This window comes from Pteronotus mesoamericanus, unplaced genomic scaffold (assembly GCF_021234165.1).
Source record: "Pteronotus mesoamericanus isolate MK-2021 breed Mesoamerican mustached bat unplaced genomic scaffold, CSHL_Meso_final scaffold_36, whole genome shotgun sequence".
NCBI lineage: Eukaryota > Metazoa > Chordata > Mammalia > Chiroptera > Mormoopidae > Pteronotus > Pteronotus mesoamericanus.
This window is the reverse complement of record NW_026555313.1, coordinates 17,420,859-17,447,911: the sequence shown is the minus strand read 5'-3', so window position 1 is coordinate 17,447,911 and position 27,053 is coordinate 17,420,859. Positions and strand designations below refer to the sequence as shown.

The 27,053-nt window shown below is 37.7% G+C and overlaps 1 protein-coding gene across 17 annotated transcripts in view; it reads right to left on the bottom strand.

The window, feature by feature from the left end:
- Positions 1 to 21,579, bottom strand: part of NCAM1 (neural cell adhesion molecule 1) — a 316,687-nt gene extending 295,108 nt beyond the window's left edge. For all 17 annotated transcript variants that reach the window (XM_054592465.1, XM_054592471.1, XM_054592467.1 and 14 more), the window contains exon 1: positions 21,343 to 21,579. In XM_054592465.1, coding sequence (XP_054448440.1) covers positions 21,343 to 21,394 — 52 coding nt within the window. In that variant the 5' untranslated portion in view covers positions 21,395 to 21,579. The remainder of the gene's footprint in view (positions 1 to 21,342) is intronic.
- Positions 21,580 to 27,053: the final 5,474 nt, after the last annotated feature.

The following is a 27,053-nucleotide window of genomic DNA, read 5'->3' as shown; positions in this document are numbered from 1 at the left end:
CACTTTGGCTTTCATAGATTTCACTGGAAAAAAATTTGGTTTGCTTATTTATCTCCAAATGACAGCAGATGCCAGTTGTGTGTGTGTATCAGCTTTATTAAAATATAATTCACATGTCATACAATTAACCCATTTAAAGTGTACAATCAATGATTGTAGTACACTCACAGAGTTGTGCAACCATCATCATAATTAATTTTAAAACATTTCATCACCCTGCAATAAAACTGACCCATTAACAATCAGTTCTCATTTGCCTCTACCCTCCTTGCCCTAGGCAACCACTAAGCTATTTTCTGTCTTTACGGGTTTTCCTATTCTGGATTTTTCATATAAATGGAACCATACAATACATGGTCATTTATGACTGACTTATATCACTTAATATAACACTTTCAAGGTTTATCCATGTCGTAGTATATATCAACACTTCATCCTTTTTATTTCTGAATAATATTTCATTGTATGGATATACCACATTTTATTTATCCATTCATCAGGTAATAGACATTTGGGTTGTTTCTATTTTTTACTATTATGAACAATGTTGCTATGAACATTCATGTACAAGTTTTTGTACAGATGTATGCTTTTGATAGACATATGTTTTCACACTTGGAGGAGTGAAATTGCTGATTCATATGGTAACTCTATTTAAGATTTGCCAGGCTGTTTTCCAAAGAAGCTGCACCATTTCACATTCCCACGAGCAGTGTATGAAGTTTCCAATTCCTTCACATCATTGTTAACACTTGTTATTATCTGTCTTTTTTATTATAGCCATTCTAGTGGGTGTGAAGTGGTATTTCATCATGGTTTTGATTTACATTTCCCTGAGGGCAAATGATGTGGACCATCTTTTCCTGTGCTTATTAGCCATTTGTACATGTTAGCTCTGGGTTTTTCAGAGATACCCTTTATCATATTGAGGAAGAGGAAGTCCTTTATATTCCTAGCTTATTGAGTGTTTTATCAAGAATGAATGTTGCATTTTATCAAATGCTTTTTCTTTCTCTATTGACATGATCATGTGGTTTTTGATACCAGCTGTTTATGTTGGTAAACAATTTTTCAAACTTATGTAATCTATGTAATCCTAAAAATGCATAATGCATTGTGTATGTTTATTGAAAGATTCAAATTTAAATTATTAACTATAAATGCTAATATTACTTTTATAACAAAATCACAGAGAAGCATATTAGTCATATATGTATTTTGGAAGAAAATTTACTACAAAATCGATCTAGGGTCTTTTTTGAATGGTAGAAACAATAGTGTGTGTTTTTTCCACTACCGGTCTAATTTTTGTGGTCCTACCTTTTAAAACTACATCTTGGCTACTTTTTTCTTTAGAACAACAACACACATGTACAATAAAAGTCTATAGAATGCTCTGCATGAGCCCAAATAAAACACAATACACTACATGAATACTGCAGAAAGAAATTCAAATAAAATATAAATGATATTACCAGAGGATCTGTGTTCAACTGTCAAATAACCAAATCCATACAATAGTAAAGAGGATGATAAAAAGTAGTTACACCAATAGTTGAATATACCTAAGCCAAGTGGTTTTTAGTAAAACCTGTGTACAACCTTTTAAATCAGTTAAGTACCTTCTAACATTTAACAAAATCACTTGGAACACTGGGTTTTGTCTCCATGATTACACCTAATCACTTTATCAAAATATGTGTACAAAGAAAATGGAACATTCCCTCTATTGTAATATTCAAAGTCTAATTAAGAATGTTACATAATGTGCAGAATTTTTTAAAGATGTTAAAAACATGTAAGGAATATCGGACCAGTCCAAAGTAATAGACCTTCAAAATAACTAATGTATGTGTTGAGGTTTTGGAAACTACTGATTCATGTGGCTGGTGCCAGCTAGAACTATCAAAAACCAGACAGGGAAAAGGCTTCATGAAGGAGATATACCATGGTAGGAGAGAAACATGTTAAAAATAGCTCATTTTACAAAATCTTTCTCTTAAAAAGCCCTCAATAACATTAAGTACATTTCTGCTGTTTTATTCTCAGTGTTTATATTCAATCAACAAGTCTTAAAGTACAATGAAACAAAAAAGATGTCATCATAAAAGATAATTTCAAATATATCATTTAAAATCAATTTAGTGGACAAATTATATATGTAAGGTGTTAACTAAATCACAAATTTTCTCAAAAAATACTGCTACATAATTCACTTAATTTTATTTGTGTGTCCCCATCTTGCCTCCCAAAACACAAACTAAGATTCAGATTTTGGGGAGGTTCATGTTTAATTTTCCTGAGATTTCCAATATTGCATATAATGCCAGGATCTCAATTTAACTCTTTTTCAACACAAAACAAGGAGAGGTGCTTACAAAATTGTAGAGCTCTGCAGGAACATAGATTGCATCCTAGAAAGACGAGGCCCTTTCCTCTACGCCCCAACATTCAGGACCCTAACGTACTGGGATCGCACCACATGAAATGCAGGGGCCCAAAGGGACTCTTCTTCCACAAAACACTGCACTAATTCTCCAGCATTCAGCTTTTCCACTTGAATGGAATAAAAACCCTTTTGAGAACAACAATTACAATCCCCCCATTTTTTTCTCAGGCGCACTATTGGACTTCTTAGTGCATGCACAATGCAAATAAGGCAAGCTTCCTTTCACAGAGTGATTAATATGCAAAGACAGCCCGCTTTTTTAGTAGGATGCGAAGAACCACCAACAAGCTTTTCTAAACCCAGAGGTTTCTACAATTATTTGCACTGTTTATTTTTAAACAGAAGATTACACAATAACACCAAGTGCTTTAGCTCTAATTTGCCAGTATTTTGTAAATAATGACAATTTAGACTTTAAAACCCTTTGTATCATATTTAAAGCATGGCCAACTATTGATTTCAATATATTAATTTTTCCCAAAATTTTGGAAACTCAGCCGTAAGAAAAAACATTGAAGCTTATTTTCTTTTTGAGAAATTACACTTCATTTTTAAATAGCAAGTGCTCTGTCTAGCAGATACCTTTGGAAAACTGAAGATTTTAAAAATATATTGTAAATTCAAAAAAAGACCAAGAAATTACATTTTAATGGTAATCCATCTAATTTATATGTATCTTTATAAAACTTGGGACTTTTGAAAATTATTGTTAAATTCAATGTAAAGCTATGTTTTGATGGAAAATCAAATAAAATTTGTTCAATAAAACACATGCTACAAAGAAAACAGAATCTTTGTACCACAGGTTACATACATATGCACATTTAATCTCAATAAAATAAGCTAGGGAGCATTTCTAATCATGTTTCCTTGGTGATTTTTACCAAAGTAGCTAAGAAAATGGCAACCTACCAGATATGATGGTAGCTCCTTCACAACAAAAATTTCACTTGTCTCATCATTTTTTTTTTACTACCTTCACACCCACGAAATTTCACAAAGAGATTCCAGTCATACAACTACTTGACATTTCCACATAATGTTTTAAATAAAAAAAATCAACCACTCAAATATTTTGCTCCCAATATGGATTTTTTAGTTAATGTATTACACATCAAAATGTAAATTTGATTTTTATGTTTATTTTTTAAAATCTCTGTAGTTATAAGATGTTAGATATGGATGAGACTTATTACTTCAAGTTCGATTTCAGTCAAAAGATTTAAAATATTTTTTATGGCCTATTATATTTATAGATAAATATTGTTCATGGCCTAAATCAAACTCTTCTTTTCACCAATAGTCCCAAGTCCCAGGATATGTGACTCTATCAGCCAATGAGAAGTGGATTGTGATACCCACATCCTATTAGCTTTGCTTTAAGATATTGTACATATTAGCATCATTTCAGGGACATCCGTAAATCAGTCAAGATACCTTTGTTTCCTTGTAATGTTCTAGTATCCAACCAGTGCAAGACATTTCCACACCTGGATTCTCCAAATAGCATCAGATACACAACCAACTCCATATTTAACACCACCAAATCTAGTTTTAAATTATTTTCTTCTTTCGTACTTTTAAATTCTAAATTAATAAATTCATCATTGAAAAAGAAAAGGAATAAATTTACTTGTTCTAATCTATAAATAAATGAAAAGATGAAAATGAAGACTAAATTAACAATGGTACTCATCATTTTAATCTCTCATATTTATTTTTAAACCCATATATCACAAAAGTTTAATATTTAGAAATGCTTAAATTATTAAAATAATTATACATATTTCTAATTTATGTCTTCTTAGAACATCCTCCACTATGCATTTATTGTTATGGCATTTAAAGAAAATAATTTAACTGTCTAAAGCTGTTGGTGATAGCTATTTTCTTAATATTGCACCAGGCAGCCAAAATGTTACTCAGAACAATGTACTGATTTACCTCCCAGTGACTTCAAAAGGATCTGTTGTATCTCTAGAAAACCAAATAATAAATGATTATTCAAATTTCTTATTTAGATACAAAACAACCCTTAAATACTTAAATCAATTAATGTGTAAAATTTTTATCTTCTAAAAAATAATGCCTATATCTAACTTGGCTGTAAAAACGTATAAATAATAAAAATATTCTTTTTATGAGAAGGAAGGGGAATGGGCTGCCTACATGACCAGTTATATTAATTGAGTCTGACCGGTAATTTAAATTCTAATTCCAAAGACAATTTAGCTCAAAATAACCTCAAATAGTAATTTGGGGCAGTTAACGGACTCATTTTCAATCTCTTATTGAAATATCACACAATGTCCCTTTTTTGCTTCATATTATGACAGATGGTTTTCTTTAATGAAAACTTTAAATTTTAAACATGCCATGAAGAATTTTAAGTTAGATACATAAAAGGGAAAAATTTGAGAAAGGAATAAATAACTTTTAGTTATCTTTTTGTGACATCTCAAGTTTGTGTTTGGTATTATTCCACAGGAGTATTACAAATGTAATGAAAAGAGTTTAGAAAATGGACTAGATAGAAGTTTTTACAAAGCTACTGAATGTATTCATCTTGTATCTCCAACTCCTAGTCCAACTACATAGAACACAGGAGTTAGTCCATAAATAATTAATTGAATGCTCCTAGTAAATGTTCCTACCACCCAATAAGTTTGGGACACAGCCATTTGCAAACGTGCTCATGAAACTGCTTTTATCCTGGTCACAGCATCACTGCAAAGCCCAAGTCTTTATATCCAGAAAAGGTGGCCACCCTGGAATCTTCCAAGGACTACTTAGTTCAGAAAATGTTCTTCAAAACTGAGACTGGCCCTAACTTCCTCAATTGTCAACTACCTTGAAAGATGCCTGATGAAACCCTGAAGCATCTACTTTTCCTTTAGGGACTCCGCAGGCTTCTTGCAATATCAAAAATTCCATACTAAAACATGTGAGACAAGATTCCAAAAATTGGCTTTGGCTTGTAGCAATTATGAACCCTGAAAAGACTGGTCATCAGTGGGTTCTCACAGTCTGCTCCAAAATGAAAGCTAACAATCCCTCTCATATCAACCCCCTATCACTGCCTCAAACCACTAACTTCAACCCAACACACATGCGCACAGGCACACACTGAAAGCAACAAGAGGTCAGAGGCCATTATCTCATCTCCCATCCCACACTTTTATTAACTGGAGAGGCTAAATCGCAGACTTGGGGATACCAGGCATTCCCAAGGGCAGAAGTGCTGACTGAGAATAGGATTAAATGAAATCTCGAGTACTGAATAAAATACTGCTCAAATCATTGCTCCAACTCAGCTTAGAGAACAAACTAGTCAGACTTTGACCCTAAAAGCTGAAAAATGTTTAATTCTCTTCAACTGACCAGTCCAAGAGAAAATGTAGGCACTAATGAATAGAGTGGACACACCCCTACCCAAAGGCCAGGTCTCTATATATAATCACCCTGCAGTGAAGCCCACTCACACACAGCTTTTCAGTGCCTTGCTCCTAATTACTAATAGAACCAAAGGTCATTAAAATTAGAGAAATGAAATGAAGCATTATGAAACACAAAGAAGATAGTAACACAATAAAGAGAAATTAAGAGAACAAAGAGATGATAAAGGAAGCAAGGAAAATTTTCTAAAATACTAAGAGATATAAAACATGTTGCATCAAGAAATAAGATTACGTTATCAGAGGCATTCAAGCAACAAAAAAGAGCTCTTAGATATTAAAATTACATTAACAAAATAGAAAATTCAATAGAAAAATTGGCAAAAAGTTGAGAAAATGTCCCGTAAAGGGTGGGGAAACTGGGAGAGAAAAAAAATGAATTATAGTGGAAAGAATATAAGGAAAATTAGACAATCCAACTTCTGAATAAGAGCTCCATGAAAAAAACAAGAGAAATGAAAATATCAAATAAATAATATAGGAACATTTCCCAGCACCGAAAGACATGAATTTCTAGGCTGAAATGGTCCACGGAGAACCTACCCCAATAAATTAAAACAGACCTACATCAAGGCATATCATTGTGAAATTTCAGAACGCTGTAGACAAATGGGGATGTCCTAAAATTTTCTAGAGGAAAAATAAACAAGTTTTACAGAAAATATTAGCAATGAGAATGTACTAGATTTTACAACTACAACACTAAAAGCTAAAAAACACAGAATAACATCTTCAAAATTCTTAGGTCAAATGATCTCCAATTTATAGAATTATATACCAAGCTAATATAAATTAACTGCCACAAGCCTAGAAAACCAACAGCTAGACTGAAGGAGGAGAATAAGATCTAGGACATATGTTCCCACAGGGGGAAAGAAAATAACCATGTTTTAGTATATCGAGTGGTTTTATACTTCAGTCTGAGAACTTGACAATTAACTAGTGATAGGAATGTAAAAGGCTAAGAAGGGAAAACAAAGGCCATTGTGAACTCTAGGAAAGCCAGAAAATTATAGAAGAAAGGGAATAAAATCACAGAATTGTTTAAGGCTTAGTTATGAATATTTGCATGGTCATAACTGTAAACATTAAATATTAAGAGGCCAAGATAAAGACAGAAGAAGAGGGTATAAGAATACGAAACCTCCAGAGGAAGAAGTCAATAAATAATATTTAAACCTAAAAAAATTAAGGAAGTATAAATAATGGAGACATATACAATAAAGTAAAAACACTGTTAAAATAGAAACAGCTAAGATGTGTAGAAGGTATTGTTTGTGGGAGTCAAAAGCAAAAGTAAGACAGGTAAGGAGGGGTATGAAGGGGTAGGAAAGGGATGGGGCAGGAGACTAAGGTGTTTTGTTACAAGTCATAATACTAACTTTTTTAACAATGTAGATGTTTTATTTTCTTAAAAATAAAAATTAAATTCAAGAAAAAAGGGAGGAATGACAACCAATTAATTCCAATTGCTTGAAAAGTTAGGATCTTTAATCTCAAAATATACTTACTATAGCTTAGCAGACAAGAGAGAAATTGGCTGACCACCTTCTCTTAATGGTAAATAAATAGCTATGGACTTCAAACCAACCTGAGAAGCAATATGCAACAAAACCACTCTATAAGAATAAAATATGAAGTCTTTTTTGTCCTTATTCCTTGGGGATTAGGATGTCTCCTGAGTGAATTTTCCATATGAGTAATACTAATTATATTACCTCTTTCATTCATACTTGCCATTGGTGAAGCCAATGGTATGGTTTTTTATGTTTGTTTTATGTCTCCAATGATTCCTTGACGTCATACCTCCTTCAGTGCCTAGCACAGAGCTGAACATAGAAGACACATGTTCAATAAATGAATCCATATAATGGTTGCTTGCTGCTGAAATGGGCCATAGTTGGCTGTTCCAAATAAGGTTTAATTATGAACACCCATTATTTAGTCTGTAGTATGTTACAATCATTCCTTTGGCATACTTTTTAACCATATACTAAATGGCTGACTGGCATGTTTTTCTGTGTTCTTGAGTCTGCTTTTCATAATTTTTAATCCACTCAAGTTACTACATCTTCATACTATCAGTATACTTGTACTGAGCAGTCCTGTTTCCTTGATTCTAATCTAAATCTAGGAGTCTTGATAAATGTGGTAGAAGCCAGAAAGTTAATTAAAAATATATGGGCTCTTTCTGAATAAAGGGTTAAGGGCTTACCTATGAGTCAAGGACATACATTTAGTGCATGGACTTTGGGATATCTATTTTGGCTATCCAGAGGCTTCTTTCCCTTAATTCTTCATTCTTCATGTTCCAAAGAATAAAGGTTGCCCGATAAATGATGTTCAGATTAATGAAGTATCACCAATATGATCATTAGCAGCAACCATTATTTAAATATATTAAATTTTATGGTGCCACCTTTGTGGTAAATTAACAGGTTTAATATTAACCTTATATAAATAGAAAGTAAAATCTATATAAACCAACTTGTTTTTTTAAATTCTGCCTTTCTCAAAATTAAGATCTATTAGAGTTTGCTTTCATAGGGGGTGAAACAGCTAAGCATCAGCCATTGCATTTCGAACTCGGTTACAACTCTTGGTGACCCTGAAGTCTTAGGAAATAAAAAATAAATGGAAGAAATGTTATTCTAATTATAATCGATACTTAAAAGCAACACTAATTATACATCTCTTCACTGTGAACTTTAAAAGAAAAAAAGGGAAATGACAACATATTACTGACCCTACTACGTGCCAAACAGTTCTATAAATTGCCTTATTTCCTCCTCACTAATAATCCTATTAGGTGGGTACTATTATCTTTGTTTCAAAGATAAATAAACTGAGTGCTGGTGAGATTAGTTAACTGGTTCAAGTTTACTGAAAACAGAAGAGCTGCCTTTCAAAATGCAAATTTGATGTAAAGGTCTACAGGGCGCCTCCTATAGTCCCCCAGGCCTCTGCAACATGAAAAGGAGATACTAAATAAAGAACGTAAGATAATTTGTAATTAAAACTCAAATCAAAGAGTTCGTATTGGATTTACATCTTCTCATGCTCATGACAGCAGATCTTTAAGGCTGCCATATTGTACCCTGAATCCAATGCCCATACAGTAACTGTAATTTAACTGGTGATTGATAGCCACATCCATAGCCAGAATGTACATTCACAGTTAAAATATGAGTTAAAAAGATCGTTAGAAAAACAGTCAATCACAACCATCTCCACTCCTTTGCCAATCTGATAAAAACAATGTACCCACCATGTGACAAGCAGGACAGACCTCAGATTTTGCTATCCATAGTCAGAAAGATTTTTAAAAGGTAGAGAAGTCAAGGTATGAACATCAAGGGCAATGATGCAAGAAGATGACTGTGTCCAAAAATTATTTTCTCACATGATAAATCAAATCACGGTGGGGAGCCTTCAATGTTCATTTCCTCACATGAATCCATCCCTTTGTCCTTTGCAGGGTTTATAATTTGCCTTTCCCTTCCTGCTGGCCCTTCTCCTTTGGTATCGTTACATATGCACTGAAGCCTTCCCTCAGCCTTACAGTTCTACCCTTCATTTTGGTCACATCTCCTGGATATCAGTTCTTTCTCAGTCTGTGACTCTAACAACTTGAATTTCACTATCCAGTTGAGATGGCTCTAAGATCACCACTCTCCTCTGAAATAAATCCAGTTTTTACTTGAGTCTCATCTTCCTTACACTCCTAACCACCTTAAACATTGCTACCCTCTTTTTGATTGCACTATTTGTTTTAAAATCTGAACAAAGGTATTATATATGCTCATTTGAAAAGCCAGACAGTATGAAAATTATCTTCTTTCAGTCTTTAACAGTGAAAGAGATTTTTTAAAACAAAATCGGGATTATACTTATAAATAACATTTGTTTCCAACTTTTTTTTTTAACTTAACATATTATCCTTCTCTAATTTACGTGTTCACATGACCAGGCTCTGGCTTCCTCCTTTTGTTCACTATCACTTTCTGAATTATGGACAAGATACCATTCCAGTTGCTATATAAATACTACACTGTAAATACTTCTGGGTGTGATAAAGACTCCAAGATGTACTGATTGTAATTCATGGTGTTTTCTCTGAATGGAAAGAGGATAAAGATAAAGACTACTACTGACTCTCAGTCTTTTTGATTTCTTTAGCCGAACTCCCTCCTGCCTCCTCCCAAACATGCAACACATAAACTACCTCATCCACCCTTCTGTGCAAAACTCAATCCTTCTACAAGCCTCCTCCACTCTCACATTAGGAAGAATTCTCCAACTGCTCCTGGTGCTCAGGTAATCCTTATCCTGCCTCTGAAATCTTAGCCACATGTTTGGCTCTAGATGCTACCCGGTGTCCCAGTTATCTTTTCATCCTTTGCTGGACAGTGACTCTCTGAGGTCAAATCTTTGTTTTTTGGTTTCCAGTACACCCTGCAGCCGACAGATTGTGTTGATGTTCAATAGGTGTTTTTGCTGTCATTGCTGCTCCCTCTCCCACAAAACCCATTAAATCTCTATCCTGTACCTTCTCTGCACTGCAGATTGTTTTACCTCCTCTCTAATCCTATATCCCTTCACCTAGGACATTAGTTTTTAAACTCTTTTGATTGGAGCCATAATATGGTACATGTTTTCCATCACAACCTGGTCAAGAAAAGTTTCACAAAACAATACGTAAGACATACTCTTTTCTATTCCATTCCATCCATTATTTTTCCTTTCTCCTTTTTAAATGCTGGCTGAAGCCAAGCAAATAGATTTCATTACCCACAACTGAAAAACATTAACCTTCAAGTTAACATACTAGAATACACAAATTTTTTGTAAAACCTACTGTGTGTAAAACTGAAGGGGATCAATAAATACCTGGGATCATCTTTCATCCAAGGTAACCCCTTTTCTCAGTTTCCCTGTCACACTGACAGTACCATGATTATTTCATTCCTTTGAGTTGGTAACTTAATATTTTTTTCTCTCTCAGTCCATTTTGGACCTAGCAACTAACCCTGCTGGTTGATTGGTCATCTCTAACATCTCAGTTGTGTGCCTTTTATATCCTTACCCAAAGTCATTACAAGTGTCTCTTTCCAAGATTATCTGCTTTATAAAACATATCACAGTTAAAGCTCTTTAACAAGCTCCTCTGACACAGAAAATTTGACTTTATAAGTCTTTTTAACTATGAGTCTATTAATAAAGGGTGTAGTTGTGAAGTTTTGGTTTGCAATCCATTTCGTATATATTATTTTATTTGATTCTCATGTTCAAATGAGGAAATTACAATTCAAAAAGATTAAGTGCCTTGTATAAATTCACTTGGGTAGTTAGTAGCAGAGTCAAATCTTGAACTCAAATCTTTTTAATCTAGGCCCAACAGTACCCTCTCCCTATATACAAGTCTTCCTGCAACATTAAGCAAGAGACTGTCATTGGACTTCCCTGGCTTACAAGCCAGTTTTAACTTGTTCCTTATCTCCCAGTCCCTGGGCTCTCCATCATCTAGTCCATCTTGGATAATGTAATATACATCCTTTAACTAACCTACTACTTTGTCCAGCCACTATTGTAGCTGCTACATAAAACCAAAATTCCCTTTAAGTACTGCAGTCACCTCTACCAATTTACCCCTGCTTATCTCTCTGCTAATTCATGGCTGGCATCATACACAGAGCCTAGCATAGCAGATGTTTAATTGCTGTCACTCACCATACTTGTAAGTGTTTTTTAAAAAATGATTTCTCTAACATTTACAGCCATACCCCTAGCATTTCAGACTTTAATAAGGCCTACCCCAATATCATGTCTGCTTCCACTGCTCTTCAATACCAATTACCCAGCTAGACTCACATCTTTCTGCAGAAAAATAGGTCCTTACTCTCCCTGTCTACCACATATCCCTGAGGTCTAGATCAAGCACTAGCTATTCCATACCTTTTCTCAGACATTAAATCCACCAAGATGATTTCTGCCTTTCTAAACAATTTTCACAATTAATACCTGCTTCCTTCTTTTAGGCACTTATTCATATAGTACCTCTCATGATGTCCTAACTTGCTTAACTAAGCAAGTGTTTTCTTCCCAAGCCTCTGAGTGTGTCCATAGGACCAGTATAGTCGTCCTAATTTTATTTTCCCCCATTAGCCTCCAGCACAGAACTCTGCACATCATATTCACAGTACAACTGTTTAATAAACATTTCAAAAATTAATCTCTATTCAAGATGAAATTTTTAAAAGAACATATTGAGTACCTATTATATATTATCTGTTTTACATATGTGGCTTTATTTAAGCTAAAAAAAACTCATAAGGAAGTATCATTATCTCCATATTACAGACTGAGGTGCAGGCTCAGAAGTGCAGTAACTTGCAGAATATCAGTTACAGTTAGTGGGCTCAACCCAGACCTGTCAGACTCCAAAGCTCTTGATATTGCCCCTCCACCCTAGCACTCCCTGCTCAGTCAGTCCAAAAGCCAAGCAAACTCTCATTTATTTACTATGTATTCTGATATTTTATGTATTCAAATCATCCTAACTCTAGAAAAGAAGGAATTGCAGCCAACTAATATAAGTTATGGTCCCGGCTTCACCAATGTACGTCACTTAACCTTTCTCACCCACCATTTCTGTGACAAGATCTCTCACAATCTAGCCTTGCAGAATTTTTTCCCCTAATCTCTGGCTCCAACACTGTTCCCCAGAAGGATGTATATACTCATAACTCAAGGTGTTACCTCTGTCTGAATTGTCCTTTCTTCCTGCTCCATCTAGTGAAGGCAAACTCATGCCCCATATCCAGCTTGGGGGAGTCCCAAGCAGAGTAAGTTGCTTCCTTTCTTGTGCTCCAATGGCATGTATTCATGTCTCTATTTATAAGCATAGTATGTCTCCCTCCCACACTAGATGGTAAGCTTTAGAGACAGGCATATCTTACTGAATTTTATATACTGAAATCCAGCACAATTCCTGAAACTATCTGACCTCAGGATTTCAGGATGCTTTGCTGAATGAAGGAAGAATTCAGAATGTTTGCTGTGATTCAGTGTTTGTTGAAATTAAGTAGTCAGTGAGAATACCATCGGTCCTTCTCATTTCACAGAGTTCTTCAAATGTTACCTCCTCACTTCCCCAGCCACCCAGTTACAAGTGAACTTCCCCTGGTGATCTCTCATACTACCCTGTTCCTTTCCTCAGTTTTGATCAGAATATATAATTATAACCTTCATTTCTGAGTCAGAAGTGAAGGTTATATTAACTGAAATGAAAAGAATAAAAGTAGAGGAGACGAAACCAATGCAGCAATTTGGAATTTAAGGAAGGATCAAACACCCAATCAGATCGGTAAAAAGAATTAAAACAAAAAAGTGAGGAGACTGTAACAAGTCTCTGGGACAAATTAAAGTCTACCAACATTTCCATCATGGGGGTACTAGAAGGCGAAAGGAGAGAGCAAGAAATTAAAAGTATATTTGAGAAAATAATGACAAAAAACTTCTTTAACCTGGTGAAGGAAATAGACATGTAAATCCATAAACTGCAGAGTCCTAAACAAGATGAACCCCAAAAGTTCCACACCAAGACATCATAATTAACAATGATATAGGTTAAGGACAAAGAGAAAAATCTTAAAAACAGCAAGAGAAAAGCAGTTATCTACAAGAGATCTCCCATAAGACTGCCAGATGATTTCCCTACAGAAGCTTTGCAAGGAAGAAGGGATTAGAAGAAATATTCATGTTGATGAAAAGCAAGGACCCACAACCAAAATTTCTCTACCCAGAAAATATATCATTTAGAAAGAAGGACATATAAAGAGCTCCTTGACAAGAAAAAGCTAAATCAGTTCATCACCACCAAACCAGTATTACATGAAATGTTAAAGGGTTTTCTTTAGAAGAAAAAGAAGGAAAAAAGATAAAAATATGAACAATAAAATTGTAATAAATACATTATTTATTAATAATTTACACTAAAAACCAAAGTAAACTAACAAGCAGAACTGAAATTGAATCATGGGTACAGAGAATATTTTGATGGTTGTCAGATTTGACAGGGGTTAGGAGGATGGGGGAAAAGGGTACAGGTATTAAGAAGTACAACTTGGTTGTTACAGAATAGTCATTGGGATATAAAGTACAGCATAAAGAATATAGTCAATAATATTCTAGTAAGTATGTGTGGTTTCAGGTTGGTATGAGATTTATCAGGATAATCAGTAAGTTATATAATGTTAATCACTTAAACTAATATAATATTGTATGTCATATGTAATTGAAAGATAAAAAATGATTTGTTAAAAAATAAATAAACAAAAAATTTATTTACTACTTCAAAATTTATGTGGAATTTTTGATTTTTACTAAATAGGCAATAGATATTCAAACTAAATTCTGAATTTTACCTCTTAATTTTTATTTCTGTTTGTACTAAAGATAGCTTCCCTCTTGATAAATATTGAAAGTATATTCTATCTTCTATATTACAATAAAATTATTAGTTATTGTGTGAAAAAAAATTCCAATAAACACCTGGAATCACAATTGAACAACCACCACTTTTTTTTTATCTTGTTCTAGACTAACACGTTAAGTAGAATTATTCATGATGAGGGAATGTTCATATTTTTACTATCCAATATTATCATCACTAGTCACATATATCTATGGTGTACATGACCTGTATCTTATGCAACTGAATTTTTAAAAGATATTTATTTATTTTTAAAGAAAGGGGAAGAGAGGGAGAAAGAGAGGGAAAGAAAATAGCAGATGTATACGCTTCAGCCCCCATGAAACCTACATCTACCCCTGTGCTAATTAATGGCTTTCAACCTTATACTGAGACCACTTTTCTGTCTGAAGTATTCATAACCAACATGATAGTGTGGGCATATTTAACAACAAATTTTTTTAAGTCTAGTTCTAATCATTGAAGAGGTCATGATCCCATGACATCCATTTTAAGTCCTTCTAAAAAGAAAGCACTGTCTAAATAATTATTTTTTTCTAAATCCATATACATCCCTCTTTCTCATTAATAAACATAGCTTGAACACACGGAAGTCCTGTGATCTCTAAGATAATCACAACAACTCTAACAAGTAGGTACTATTAATTTTCCCATTTCACAGAAGAACCTGAAGCAGAGAAGTTAAATGATTAAATGCCCTCCTTAAGATCAGATAGCTAACAAAGGATATTTGTGGCTGAACTTTCAACTTAGGGCTGTCGGCCACTCCTAATCTCTATGCTCTACTACATCTAGGGTTCCTTGACGGCAGAAATAATGTCATCTCAGTCCTTTATCACAGAACTGATGATAAAAAGTGGGCACTCAATAAAAGTATTTGGTCACCTATTTAAGAGTCAATTATGTTACCTAATATAACAATCTCAAACAGTGTGACATTACTAGGAATATTCCCAAATGGTGAGGTAATTAGATACCAAAAACCTTTTTTCATGTTTTCTCAGGAGTGACACAGAACAGAAAATAAATCAAATGTTGCCAGTGTTTGCAGCTACAAATCAAAAAGTGCTAGTGAGAATACACAGTAGAATACAAGTTATATAGAAGCCTTTCAAGTCACATGAGTGATGCAAACTTTGAATTCAAAGGAAAGCATATGCACATATATCTGGGAGAAAAAAGAATGCATTATAGGTTTAGTAAACCTTTTTTCTGAAAACACACAAACATGAAATAAACCAAATTGCTTATATTTGTAGTGTAGTCCTCTTTGAGCCTCTGATTATTTGGAAGCTAAACTAATACTACAGGAAGAGATAAGTATGTCATCATAACCAGAAACTCCTAACTCAGTGTCTGTGTGTAGACATGGTTAAGAGTGTCTAAAGAGTCATGTACTCTTTAAAGAGCCATTTGGCATCCAGACCAAGATCAAAAGGCAGTCTCCTAATAAGTGTCTTCAGATGAGAGACAGCACTCAGCCTGGTGAAACGAAAGGGCATAATGGCACCACTGGCGACACCAAATAATTTACATCCCTTTACATCAGCAAATGGTTTTAAGGTTTGGCACCAGTAGTTAATAACAAACAGGACTGGAGGTGACATGCCTGTGACCTTCAGATTGACTTCTGGATTTTACTGCCCTACAGAAATAAGTACATCTACCTGTACTATCAGTAGTAGTTTCACTACCTTGTCTTCTCATATTAAAAACTCTGGACTTCACAGAGACCTAACCATAAGGAGTCAAAGGAATCTTTGGGCATTTCTCTCTTCCCAAGAAGCTATCTCTTATAATATCAGAGGCTGGCTGAGTACTTTAAGAGATATATAAAATTCTCTTGTTAATTTTACTTATATCTTCCTTTTTAACTAAAGTTATCTTAACCTTTGTCTTTTTTTATTCGAAGCTCAAATAGCCATTATTATTATTATTATATAGGCGGTTGATTCATGTTTTAATTCTAATTTGTAATGCACTTTTAAAACTAGTAAAATGCTATTTGTAATTTGCTGCCATTTCTTTTAAAGTTTCAGGCACCTGTTAGTATATATTTGCTAGTTTGCTAAACTAAAAAAATTATCAATTATGGAATCTACATTAAAATATTTATTTTGACACCATTAAATATTTGCGTACTCAAAAACTCAATACATAAATAGTACAGGAGAGCCTTTTTTAAAGGCCTTTGTCTCTCTCCTCCCAGGCTGGCTGCTCCCGAAGACTGACTGTGGCAGGTGCGGTTGGTTCCTTTCTCTCCCTCCCTGGTAATTGCTTCTGCTCTCCATCACCACAAACCCAATATTGGCAGAGAAAGTTCAAACTGTTCTCAGCAACAGGTAGTCAATCACTTATTTTACACTAAGACAGGAAGGACTGTTGGTAAAATATCTTTGAAGGTCAGTCAGTGGCATTGAAGTCTCTTTCAGTCTAGAGAGCAGCCACAATTCTTTAACACTAAAGATGTAAATATGGGGGATTCACCAAACTAATATTAAATAGAAGCTTTGTCACCTTAAAAAAATTAAGTGGTTGGATCAAAAATTCCAAAATCCATATTTCAAGCAGCATCACGTTTACAAGATGCTGTCTATAATTTAAGAAACTGAGTTCTGCAGCAAACAAAAACATCTGTCATGTATAACGATTACTTTCTGAATGACAAAATGGTGCTATTTATTTTGAAAGGCAATTAAGACGTTGTTTCCTGTGACAGAAATATATAGATATAGATTACTTACATTAAATTACATGTTACTTATCTGAGGTTTAATGATAAATGTATTCCAAAGAGAAGCACTATGCAAAACTCTTAGAATTGGTTGGAGGGGGGACGTTCCATGTGACTAATTTCTCTCTCTTGCTGCTGCTTTGGGTTAGCATCCAAAGAGAGCCCTTGGAAAGAGCACATCTACACCGTTTTTTGGGGTTTTTTTTTGGAAACAATTACTATGTTAATTCTTGAACTACCAAGCTCAAGAAACAGTCACCAGTTAAGGCAACAAATCTTTAGTTCAGTTAATTAGCATAGAGCCTTGGATGAACCTCCTTTATTGAAGAAGGAAATGCCCTGCTATTTTCTGCTATTCTAGCATTATTTTTTTGAAACGGGAGATCATGGGTAAAGGTATCTGGAAAGAAGTAAACAGGTTCAATCTACTGGGTGAAGGAGGGGAGAGCTTCTTTAAAAATTGACTTAAAAAACTATGTAAGTTTTAGACTAATGAAAACTTAGCCCAATTGGTAGATCTTTGAAAATAGTAGTAGAAAGAATAACTCAGAAATGATCAAATAAATGACAGGCCACATGTCTACAATATCTGGATTATATTCTTTTTGTTTAACTCTTCTAAATTTTAAATACATTGTAAGTTATTTTCAATATTTTAATATATCCTAATTATTTACAGAAAGAAAATTAACTTTTTGGTTTTTGGATAGAGTTGCAAAAGCCTTTCCAAATTCTTAAATATGGCTTTACTATATTCAGTTAAATTTTGTTCAAAAAGACACATTTCTGATCTTAAAATGAAAATAAAAAAATATATAGCTAACCATAATTGTGCTCACTGCAAACTTTGCTGAAACATCTCTTTGTTTAGTGAGGGGCATTATATATACTCTATATATGAGAGGGGACCCAAAAACCCAGAAATTATTTTCTGGAGGACAGGCCCCTAGTAGTACAAGCTTCCCCGGCTAGGTGAGTGTTCTAGGAATCCATCTGTATCAGTGCACCAGCAGGCGCTGTTGTGAGAGGCTGCATTAGGCTTCAGTAAAGTTTTTTTGAAGACTCTTTAAACCTATTTGTCCATTTCATGATGGGTGATTTATCAGCACACCTACCCACACTGTGCTGAGTGTTCAGCAGTTTTTGACAAAAAATAGCATAACCTCCGTGCCTCACACTCCCTATTCTCCCAGTCTCTCCCAGAGCAACTTTTTTTTTTGTTTTGTTTCCCTGGATGAAAAAAGTCCTCAAAGGGAAACGTTTTGCCAACATGGAGAAGGTGAAACAAAAAACATCAGAAGCACTAAAAGGCATCAAAATCAGTAAGTTCAAAACTGCTTTGAGCAATGGAAAACGCGTCTTTATAGGTGTATTGTATCAAATGGAGAGTCCTCTGAAGGTGACTGAAGTTTAAACATGTAAGAATATATACAGAATTTATTATAAATAAATTCAGGGTTTTTGGGGGTCCCTCCTCGTACATACATGCAACTGGCTATTTTTATAAAGTAGCACAGGTGCTCTTTGTTTGAAAACCAGTCTTACGCATTCCTTGACCCTTGCAAGTTACATTGGCAGCGGATTGCCAATTTATCAAAGAAACATATGACTTAACGGCCATTCTAGATCATTCAACCAAATAATTTTTCCACAAAACATCCAGAACTGCTGTAATTCCACAGCCTTTCCCTTTATTCCTGAAGAACAGAAGACACCAAAACAAGAGAGGGGCAGCAGACCCGATTCGTTCGGTGTATTTAGTTAGACCACCTCGTATCTAAATTGTCAAATGCACCGAGTGGAGAGACGGTGAACTGAACTGCCTTGTCCCTGGAGATGACACATTTAAGGCCAAATGTGTGTGTGTTACTGCTTTTATTTTCCTACTAGCCCTTTGACTGGAATTCTTCAATTTTTTTGTAACTATGGTAGAAACAGTAAGTATTTCTCTTCGGAAAAGCACTCAACTTCTTTCTTTTGTTAAGCAACCTTTTATGTGTTTCACGGTCTGCCTTCTTCCTATCATCTTGGTTCTAGGGTCAGGAATGAGGACACACACTTTCCTTTCTGGGACCATGGGTCAAAATGTCACCCTTGCCTCAGCAGCAGAGAAGATACTAATCTGGGATTCCCTGGGCGTGTACCCCTGCAACTCCCGGTGGATCCAAATACTGAGGGTTACACCCATCGCCATGATGGAAAGAACCGCCGCGCGATCCCCCAAGGGCCTCCCAAAGATAAGGGCTCCATTGTCACGTCCCCACCTATAAGGGAGGAGGTCTCAGAAACACCCCCCTCCACCCTTTCTATAGGTCGCGCCGGGGCCACCTATGGGCACTAGGGAAAGGGCATGCTTTGAGCAGCGCCCCAGTCAGGCGGCTCGAGGACCCAGCGGTAAGCGCACTAGCGTTGGCCTCCTGCTGGGGGCCCCCCTGCCCGGGCCCATCCCGCCCCGCCCCCAGCTTCGCCCCAGCCCGCTTCTGGCCGGTCAGCGCACGCGCGTCGGTGTGTCCGGCCACCGCGCCCTCCCAGGCTACGCGCTCGGGGAAGAGCGGGCGCAAATTTGTGTGATGGGGGTGGGAGGGATGCTCCAATTTGGCGTGAAAGAGGCGCGAGTGAGCTAGCATCTCCCGGAGACCACCTAGACTCCATTTTATTTCCTCGGAAACTGCGGGGTGGGCAGGGGACCGGCCGCAGGGCGGGGTTCCTCAGGCGGGAGATGAGCGAGACCGTTAGGCTGGAACACCGACCGGGAGACTGTCCTGGCAGCTCCTGGCCACCACCCGCGCCGCAATAAAAGCCTCTCGCGGCTTCCCGCCCAGGCAGCCTCACTCTGATTGGTCGCCCTGGGAGGCACCGGAGTAGGCAGGAGGTGGTGGCCGAGCGCGGCTCCCCGCCGCCCGGGGAGGAGGCGTGCTGGGTGCTCCCAAGCCCGCCGCGCGCGCTCCCCCTCGGCCAACTCAGGGCAGTTTCAGCGACACCTGGCAGCGGCGACCGTGGCACACAGCTCTCTCCGCCCGGCTTTCCTAGGGCACTTCCCAGCACACGCCCCCGCCGTGAACGTCTGCCCACCCCACCCAGCTCTCTGCGGTCCCCATTCCTTTTCTTCCCTCTTCCAGTCCATCAAATCCTGGGCTGGGGTGGGAGAAGCAGCTGGAAGGGAGGGTGGGTACGCACGTAAGAATCTTCCTGGGAGGCCGGGATGGAAACACCCAAAATGAAATGAGTATTTCTCCCGGCCGCGGAGGTTCGCTAGGCGGCGGCGCAGCCCCCGCCACCCCTGGCAGCATCACTACTGTCTTCCTACCAGCTCCCTATTGTTCACACTTTGCGAGGATCAGGAACCTCGCCCAAAGAAAAGGGACTAGAACGAAGCGTTTCAGGGGGCTGCATGCCATTCTTCTCTTGCACCGTGCAACATAGGGCTCTGGGTGCGTGTGAAAGCACACGCGCGCACACACGCACGCACACACTAGACAGCCTGGATCACGCCCTCCTCGCCCCTCCGCCCCTCCGCACTTCCTCCTGTCAAAACGCGGCGCTGGACCCTCCCATCCCTTCGAGCTCCCGACCGAAAGCAGGCTTTGCAACTAACCAGCATTTTGGCAAATGAAAAACTAACGTCACATTGACGGGGGTGCAACAACGGCCACACAGTCCTAAGATTCTGCCCCTGTCGCCCCATTTTGCAAACCGTTATTCGACCCCTGGCAGGGGGCGGCAACGACGGCAAACCCCACTTTATTAAACCTGGGGAAATAACGATCGGGATGGCTACTCCGGCTTTATTGTTCACTCTTCCCGGAGCCCGAGGTGACAAACCCCTACCCAGCAGAATCTGAGCCTGTGCGGCGGCACCCCAGAGCCTCTGCATCCGCGCCGCCCGCCTTCGGGGAACGAGCGCTCCCCATCACTGCGCGGCCGCAGCGTTTCTGGGAGCAGGCGGCGCCGATCTCAGCGCCCCGGCACACTAAGTGGGAAGGGCGGGCGCGCTGGAGGGGCGCAGGGAGCTCGCTGCACGGGGAGGCAGCCCGGGAGGGCGCGGGGTTCGGCCGGACCGCCAGGGCGACGAGCTCTTTCCTCAGTTCCACGAAAATGACCACCCTTGGCATTCTCCGTAAAACCACCGAAATAACAGTGTTCCTAGGAGGAGGAGTAGGGAGAAGAAGGCAATTAGCAAATCAAATTGAGAAGAATTTTTTAAATGTACCTGCAGTTCCCAGGAAAAACAAAGTCCAGATGAGATCCTTAGTTTGCAGCATTGTAATCTGCTGGCTGGGAGGGATGTTCTTGCCGCGGTAAATTCTGTGCCCCACCTTGCAGCGAGTGTGGACGGCGTTAGAGCAACAGACCTAGGGGCAGACAATTGCCAGGCTGAGTATGATTATTTTTGCAGAATTGTTTCCTGCCAGCGGCTGCGGAGCTGCGTTCACTCGCTGAACGGAGAATGAGTGACAGTCCCAGCCTCAGCACACTCGCAACTCGGAGATCCTTGCGCTGGCCCGGGTTCGCTTTGATGGAACTGGGGATGGTAGCGGGGGGCGGAGGGCGGGGGTGAGAACCTCACTGTGTCCTTCCACCACGCCGGCCACAAATAGTGCCGAACATCAAGGAGGTAAGAGAGACAGGGGAGGCAGATGCGGAGGCCTGGAAAACGTGGCCTGGAGCACCCTGCGGGAGGAAGCGGGCTCTTTCACACTCAGTCTTACAGGCAGAGCTGGGGGTTTTTTTTGTTTGTTTGTTTTTTGTTTTTTGCCACAGTTCTCCCCCAAGCCTCTGCAGTCCTTCCTGCCGTCCAGCCTTCCTTAATCAGGAGGCTGGATATTTTAATAACGAGCAAATAATAAAAACAAAACCGTGGGTTTTGTTCGGTTTTTCAAAGTTGTCGAATTTCTCAGTTATATCTGAAGATCCTTAAAACACAAGGAAAGGACATAATTTCTTTTTGTAAGTACAGAAAATTAGAAATTAAGAGAGGGATAGGTATTGCTCTTGCAAGGTTTTGTTTTGGTTTTGTTTGTTTGTTTATACTAGCTATGAAGTTTGCTTTCCCACAGAGAGGCAATAGAGCTCAGGGGAAAGAGGTGGGAAGCAACTTAAGTTAGAAGAAAACACAGGTATTTAGAAGGAATTTCCAGAGAGAATGGAAGGAAAATATTTGTTTATAAATGTTGAAATCTGTGGTCTCTCCCTGAAGATCACCAAGGCTTTTGTGTAGGCTTTATGGTATAGGCACCATGTTAAATATTTTCTTGCAAAGGCACACAACCTCAGTTCTTAATAATATTAATGTAGAGTATCACTGAGGTACCAACACAAGGGGTTTCAATGAATCTTACAGCTGTATTTTGAATAGAAGAGAATGAGTGGAGAAGCAGGGTGAAAATATAAACATGTTTCAGCACCTGAGCAAGGCCTGGGTGTTTAAGGAACAACAGGTGAGGGAGAAGCAGGACTTCAAAGTGTTCTACAGGCTGGAACAGCCTGTTAACCTAGCAGAGTGAAGCCCCCCTAGAGGAAGGCTGCCCACCTTCCAAGCACCATTGCATCAACATTACCATGTGCTCATTTTTTCTTTAAAGAACAGGCTCTCCACTGCTGTGCCTGTCTCTAAATGTCCACCCTTGGCTGGCCCGCCAGCTAGCCTCCATTGCTAGAGAGGCTGACACCTCCTCTCCATGACCTAGACAAGCAGGCCACACCAGCACTGTGACTTCAGACTTCCGGAACCCCTGAAAAATATGTCTTCTAGTAAATCAGTCTTTCACAATGCTTACTTTTGTATCAATTATAAATAATAAATACAGAAAAATAGGAAGAAGAAACTAAAATACCAAATCCCAGAGATTCCAGAAATATCCACAGATTTTCTCAGTCTTCTATACATGCATATGATTTTTGTAATTGACAGTATATTAGCAATTTGAATCCTATTTATTTTCTCTGACATTTTATTATAAGCATTTCCTCAGGCCATTAAAAAGGTTTTAAAATTTTTTAATAACTATGTGATATTTTTTATGTCAATGGTTATGGTCCTCCATTGTTGAATATTTAGATTGTTTCCAGAGTTTGATAGTACAATTAATGCTTTTTAAATATCTTTCAATAAAAATTTATTGAATACTACTACGTTTAGCCATGTAGCGGGTACATTGGATTATACCGATTTTTTTAAATGGTTGCTATATTTAAGTATCACTGGCTTCAGATATGAGCTTCTGCTGACATATAAAATTATCATATTAAGCCTTATAAACTTATGTGGATAAGTCTTAGAGCCGTTTCTAAAGAAGAGGTTTTCATAGCAGGGAAAAACATAGAGAACAAAATTGAGATGAAAGGAAAAAGTGAGAGTTGGAATACCCAAAATATTTGTAACTTTTTCCTAACCTATTTCTACCTTTTGCCGAGAGTGAGAAACACACCTTTTTCTGCAAACCTCCATTTTTATATCTCATATCAGTAGAATTAAAAAATGTCTCACTATTTTCTCCCCAAATATCTCTATTTTTAGCTTTTCAATGTTGGTAGGTGTGGAAATCCTATCTCACTTCAGCACAACTGAATTTCACCCCTCTCCCCCCTCCCCAGACATACTGATTTGGAGATAGTTGAGGGACATCCAAGTGTAGATGTGCAAAAGACAGTCAGAGGGGACCCCAGAGGACATCATTGTTTAAGCTCTGGGCAAAAGTAACTGCCAGAGCCATAGTGGAAATGCTGTCAGGGAGATAGAAAGAGAAATGAAACATTATAATGACCAAATCTAAAGGAGAAGAAAATTTTGAAATGGTCAAATAAGCTGATAATTTCCAAGTTTCTTGGAATTGAGTATTAGAAAGCCATTAGTGGCCTCTAAGAGAGCAGCCTTCCATGGACTGGTGGAAGGAAGACATCTCTGTCCCAGGAACAGGAGTAACTTGGCCAGTGGGGAGAAAAGGAGGGTTAGACCACCCTTTCGAGGGGCAGTGAGATAATTGCAGAGTAGTGTGATAATGACAAGTATAGAAAGGCAAGCTTGAGGCGGACGGAGGCTTGCAAGATTTTCTTTTTGTCTTCTCTTTTAATATGAGGATTTTATTGTTAGGCTGTAAAGTAAATAGAATCAGTAGCTAACTCCCCTCTCACCACCATAACTTTATGGTCTAATTGAGACTACTTGAAAAATAAACTTAGTCTAAAGTGCCGTCACTGATATTGCCCCCTATTTAGGGTTTTTTTTCCTGTTGGTGTTGAAAAGGAGAAATCAGGCCTGATTCCAGAACTCATAGATATTCTAGGAACCTTATGTCACATTTGACACAAACAAAATGCATTCAGGAAAACACAGCCGCTTAAGATCAAAGCAAGAGAGAATGATCTAGGGTTAGGAGAGACAGGGATAGAGACACGTGCCCAAAGAGCTGAGCATGATCCATAAAAGTGTTAGGACAAGAAGGGAATGTCAAGACCACGGAGCTAAAGAGTGAAAGGGAGTTTCTAGGGAGCCCTCAGACCGCGTTCCAAGCCTCTCATATCCCAGATCTGGTTGACACAAGAAATGACTGCTAAGTTCTACTGTGTGGTGAAGCTGAGGAAACAATCTTCCCCTTCCTGTTCAAGGCTGGCTCAGTTGCTGGTTTAAAGACAAGTGGACACTCATCAACTGACCCACTGAATGGTGCTGGGGATCCCCACAGTAGAAGAATGAGACAGGGTCAACATAGAACTGCTGCTTCTTTGTGCAGGCTGTGTACTGCACAACTTGAAGGGGCGCCTTTCATTCCTACTCAACATTTATTTATATAATTGTTATGATGGTTTTTCTGGCAGGTGGAAGTAAAAAATTGAGAAAGAGATGCTGTTTTCTTACCCTCCCTCCCTCCCTTCTTGCTTTCCTCACTTCTTTCTTTCATTTTTCAGGGATTTTTTTAAGGAAGTGCTTTCAACCACTGAAAGCACTTAATAAAAAAAACTCCCTCAAAAATAAAGGTTGGAAAGAAGGAGAGGTTGGGCTGCAGTGCAGGCACAACAAAACCTCCCTCTTCCCCTGGGAAGCTGTGAAACTGGTCATAATGTCCTCACATTGAAGAGTCATTGGATTTAGGCTGCCCTGGATATGGAATCTGACCTCAAGGCAGCTCTCTTCAGCCAAGGGCAGTTTCTGGAGACTAACAGCTGAGAGCATCACAGCATCTAGGAGAGTATGACCCCAGTTCTGAGTGTGGCATCTGGGTAGCTTAACACAGCATCCATTACACAATTTTAGCTGCAAATCAAAATATAATTTCTTAGAAAGTTAATTTTTTTCTTTTTTATTGTGGTAAAATATACATAACAAAATTTACCATTTTAAGCATTTTTAAGTGAACTTCTGTGGCATTAAACACATTCATATTGTTATGCAAAGACACTAAAACAATTATATACCATCTATCTCCAGAGCTTTTTCATGTTCCCCAACTCTGTACCCATTAGACAATAACTCCCCATTCCCTCATCTCCCACAGCACCTGGTTAACAACTGTTCTACTTTTCCTTCTCTATGAACTTGTATACTCAATATATCATACAAGAAGGAATATACATTTGTCCTTTTGTGATGGACTTATTTCACTTAACATAATATTTTCAAGGTTCTTTTAAGTTGTAGCACGTGTCAAATTTTCCATTTCACATATATACTATTTTGTTTATCCATTCACTCATCAGTGGACATTTGAGTTTCTTCGACCTTTTCGCTATCATGAATAATACTGCAATGAATATGGATGTACAAATATCTTTTTGAGCTTCTGTTTTCACTTCTTTTGGTTATATACCCCAAAGTGGAATTGCTGGATGGTATGGTAATTTTACATTTAATTTTTTGTGGAATTGCCATACCATTTTCCACAGTGGCTGCATCATTTCACATTCCCACCAGCAATGCACATGGGTTCAAGTTTCTCCACATTCTTGCCAACACTTCTTTTCCTCTCTCTCTCTCTCTCTCTTTTTGATAATAGCCATCCAAATGTGTATAAAGTAGTATATCACTGTGGTTTTGATTTTCAATTTTTCTAACTGTAGTGTTGTTGAGCATCTTTTCACGTCCTTATTGGCCACTTATATATCTTCTTTGGAGAAGTGCCTATTCAAGTTCTTTGTCTATTTTTAATTGGATTATTTCGGTTTGTTGTTGTTGTTCTTAAGTTGTACAAGTTCTTTGTGTATTCTGGTTAACAATCTCTCATCAGCTATATGATTTAAAAATATTTTCTCCCATTCCATGGGTTGCTTTTTCACTCTCTTGATAGTGTACTTTGATACACAAGATTTTAATTTTGCTGAATGCCAACTAGTCTATTTTTTCTTTTGCTCATGCTTTTGTTGTCATATCCATGAAACCATTGTCAAATCCAATGCCCTAAGCTTTTCCCCTATATTTTCTTCTAAGAGTTGTATAATTTTTACTTATACATTTAGGTCTTTGATCTATTCTGAGTTAATTTTTGATATGGGTAGGGTAATGGTCCAAATTCTTTTCTTTCCTTCCTTTCTTTTCTTTTCTTCCCCCCTGCTTTTGTTTTTTTGTTTTTTTGTTTTTTTGTTTTTTTTGCATGTGAATATCTAATTTTCCCAGAAGATTTCTTAAAAAGACTGGACTTTCCCCACTGAATGGACTTAGCATCCTTGTCCAAAATCATTTGACCATACATACACGTGTTTATTTCTGGGCTTTCTATTGTACTACATTGGTCTTAGTCTGTCTTCATACCAATACCACATTGTTTTGATTACCATAGCTTTGCAGTAAGTTTTAAAATCTAAAAGTGTGAGACCTCCAACTTCTTTCTTCTTTTTCAAGATTATTTTGGCTATTTGGGATTCTCTGACAGCTTATATGAATTTTAGGATGGGATTTCCTATTTCTGCAACAACAACATCAAAAAAGTC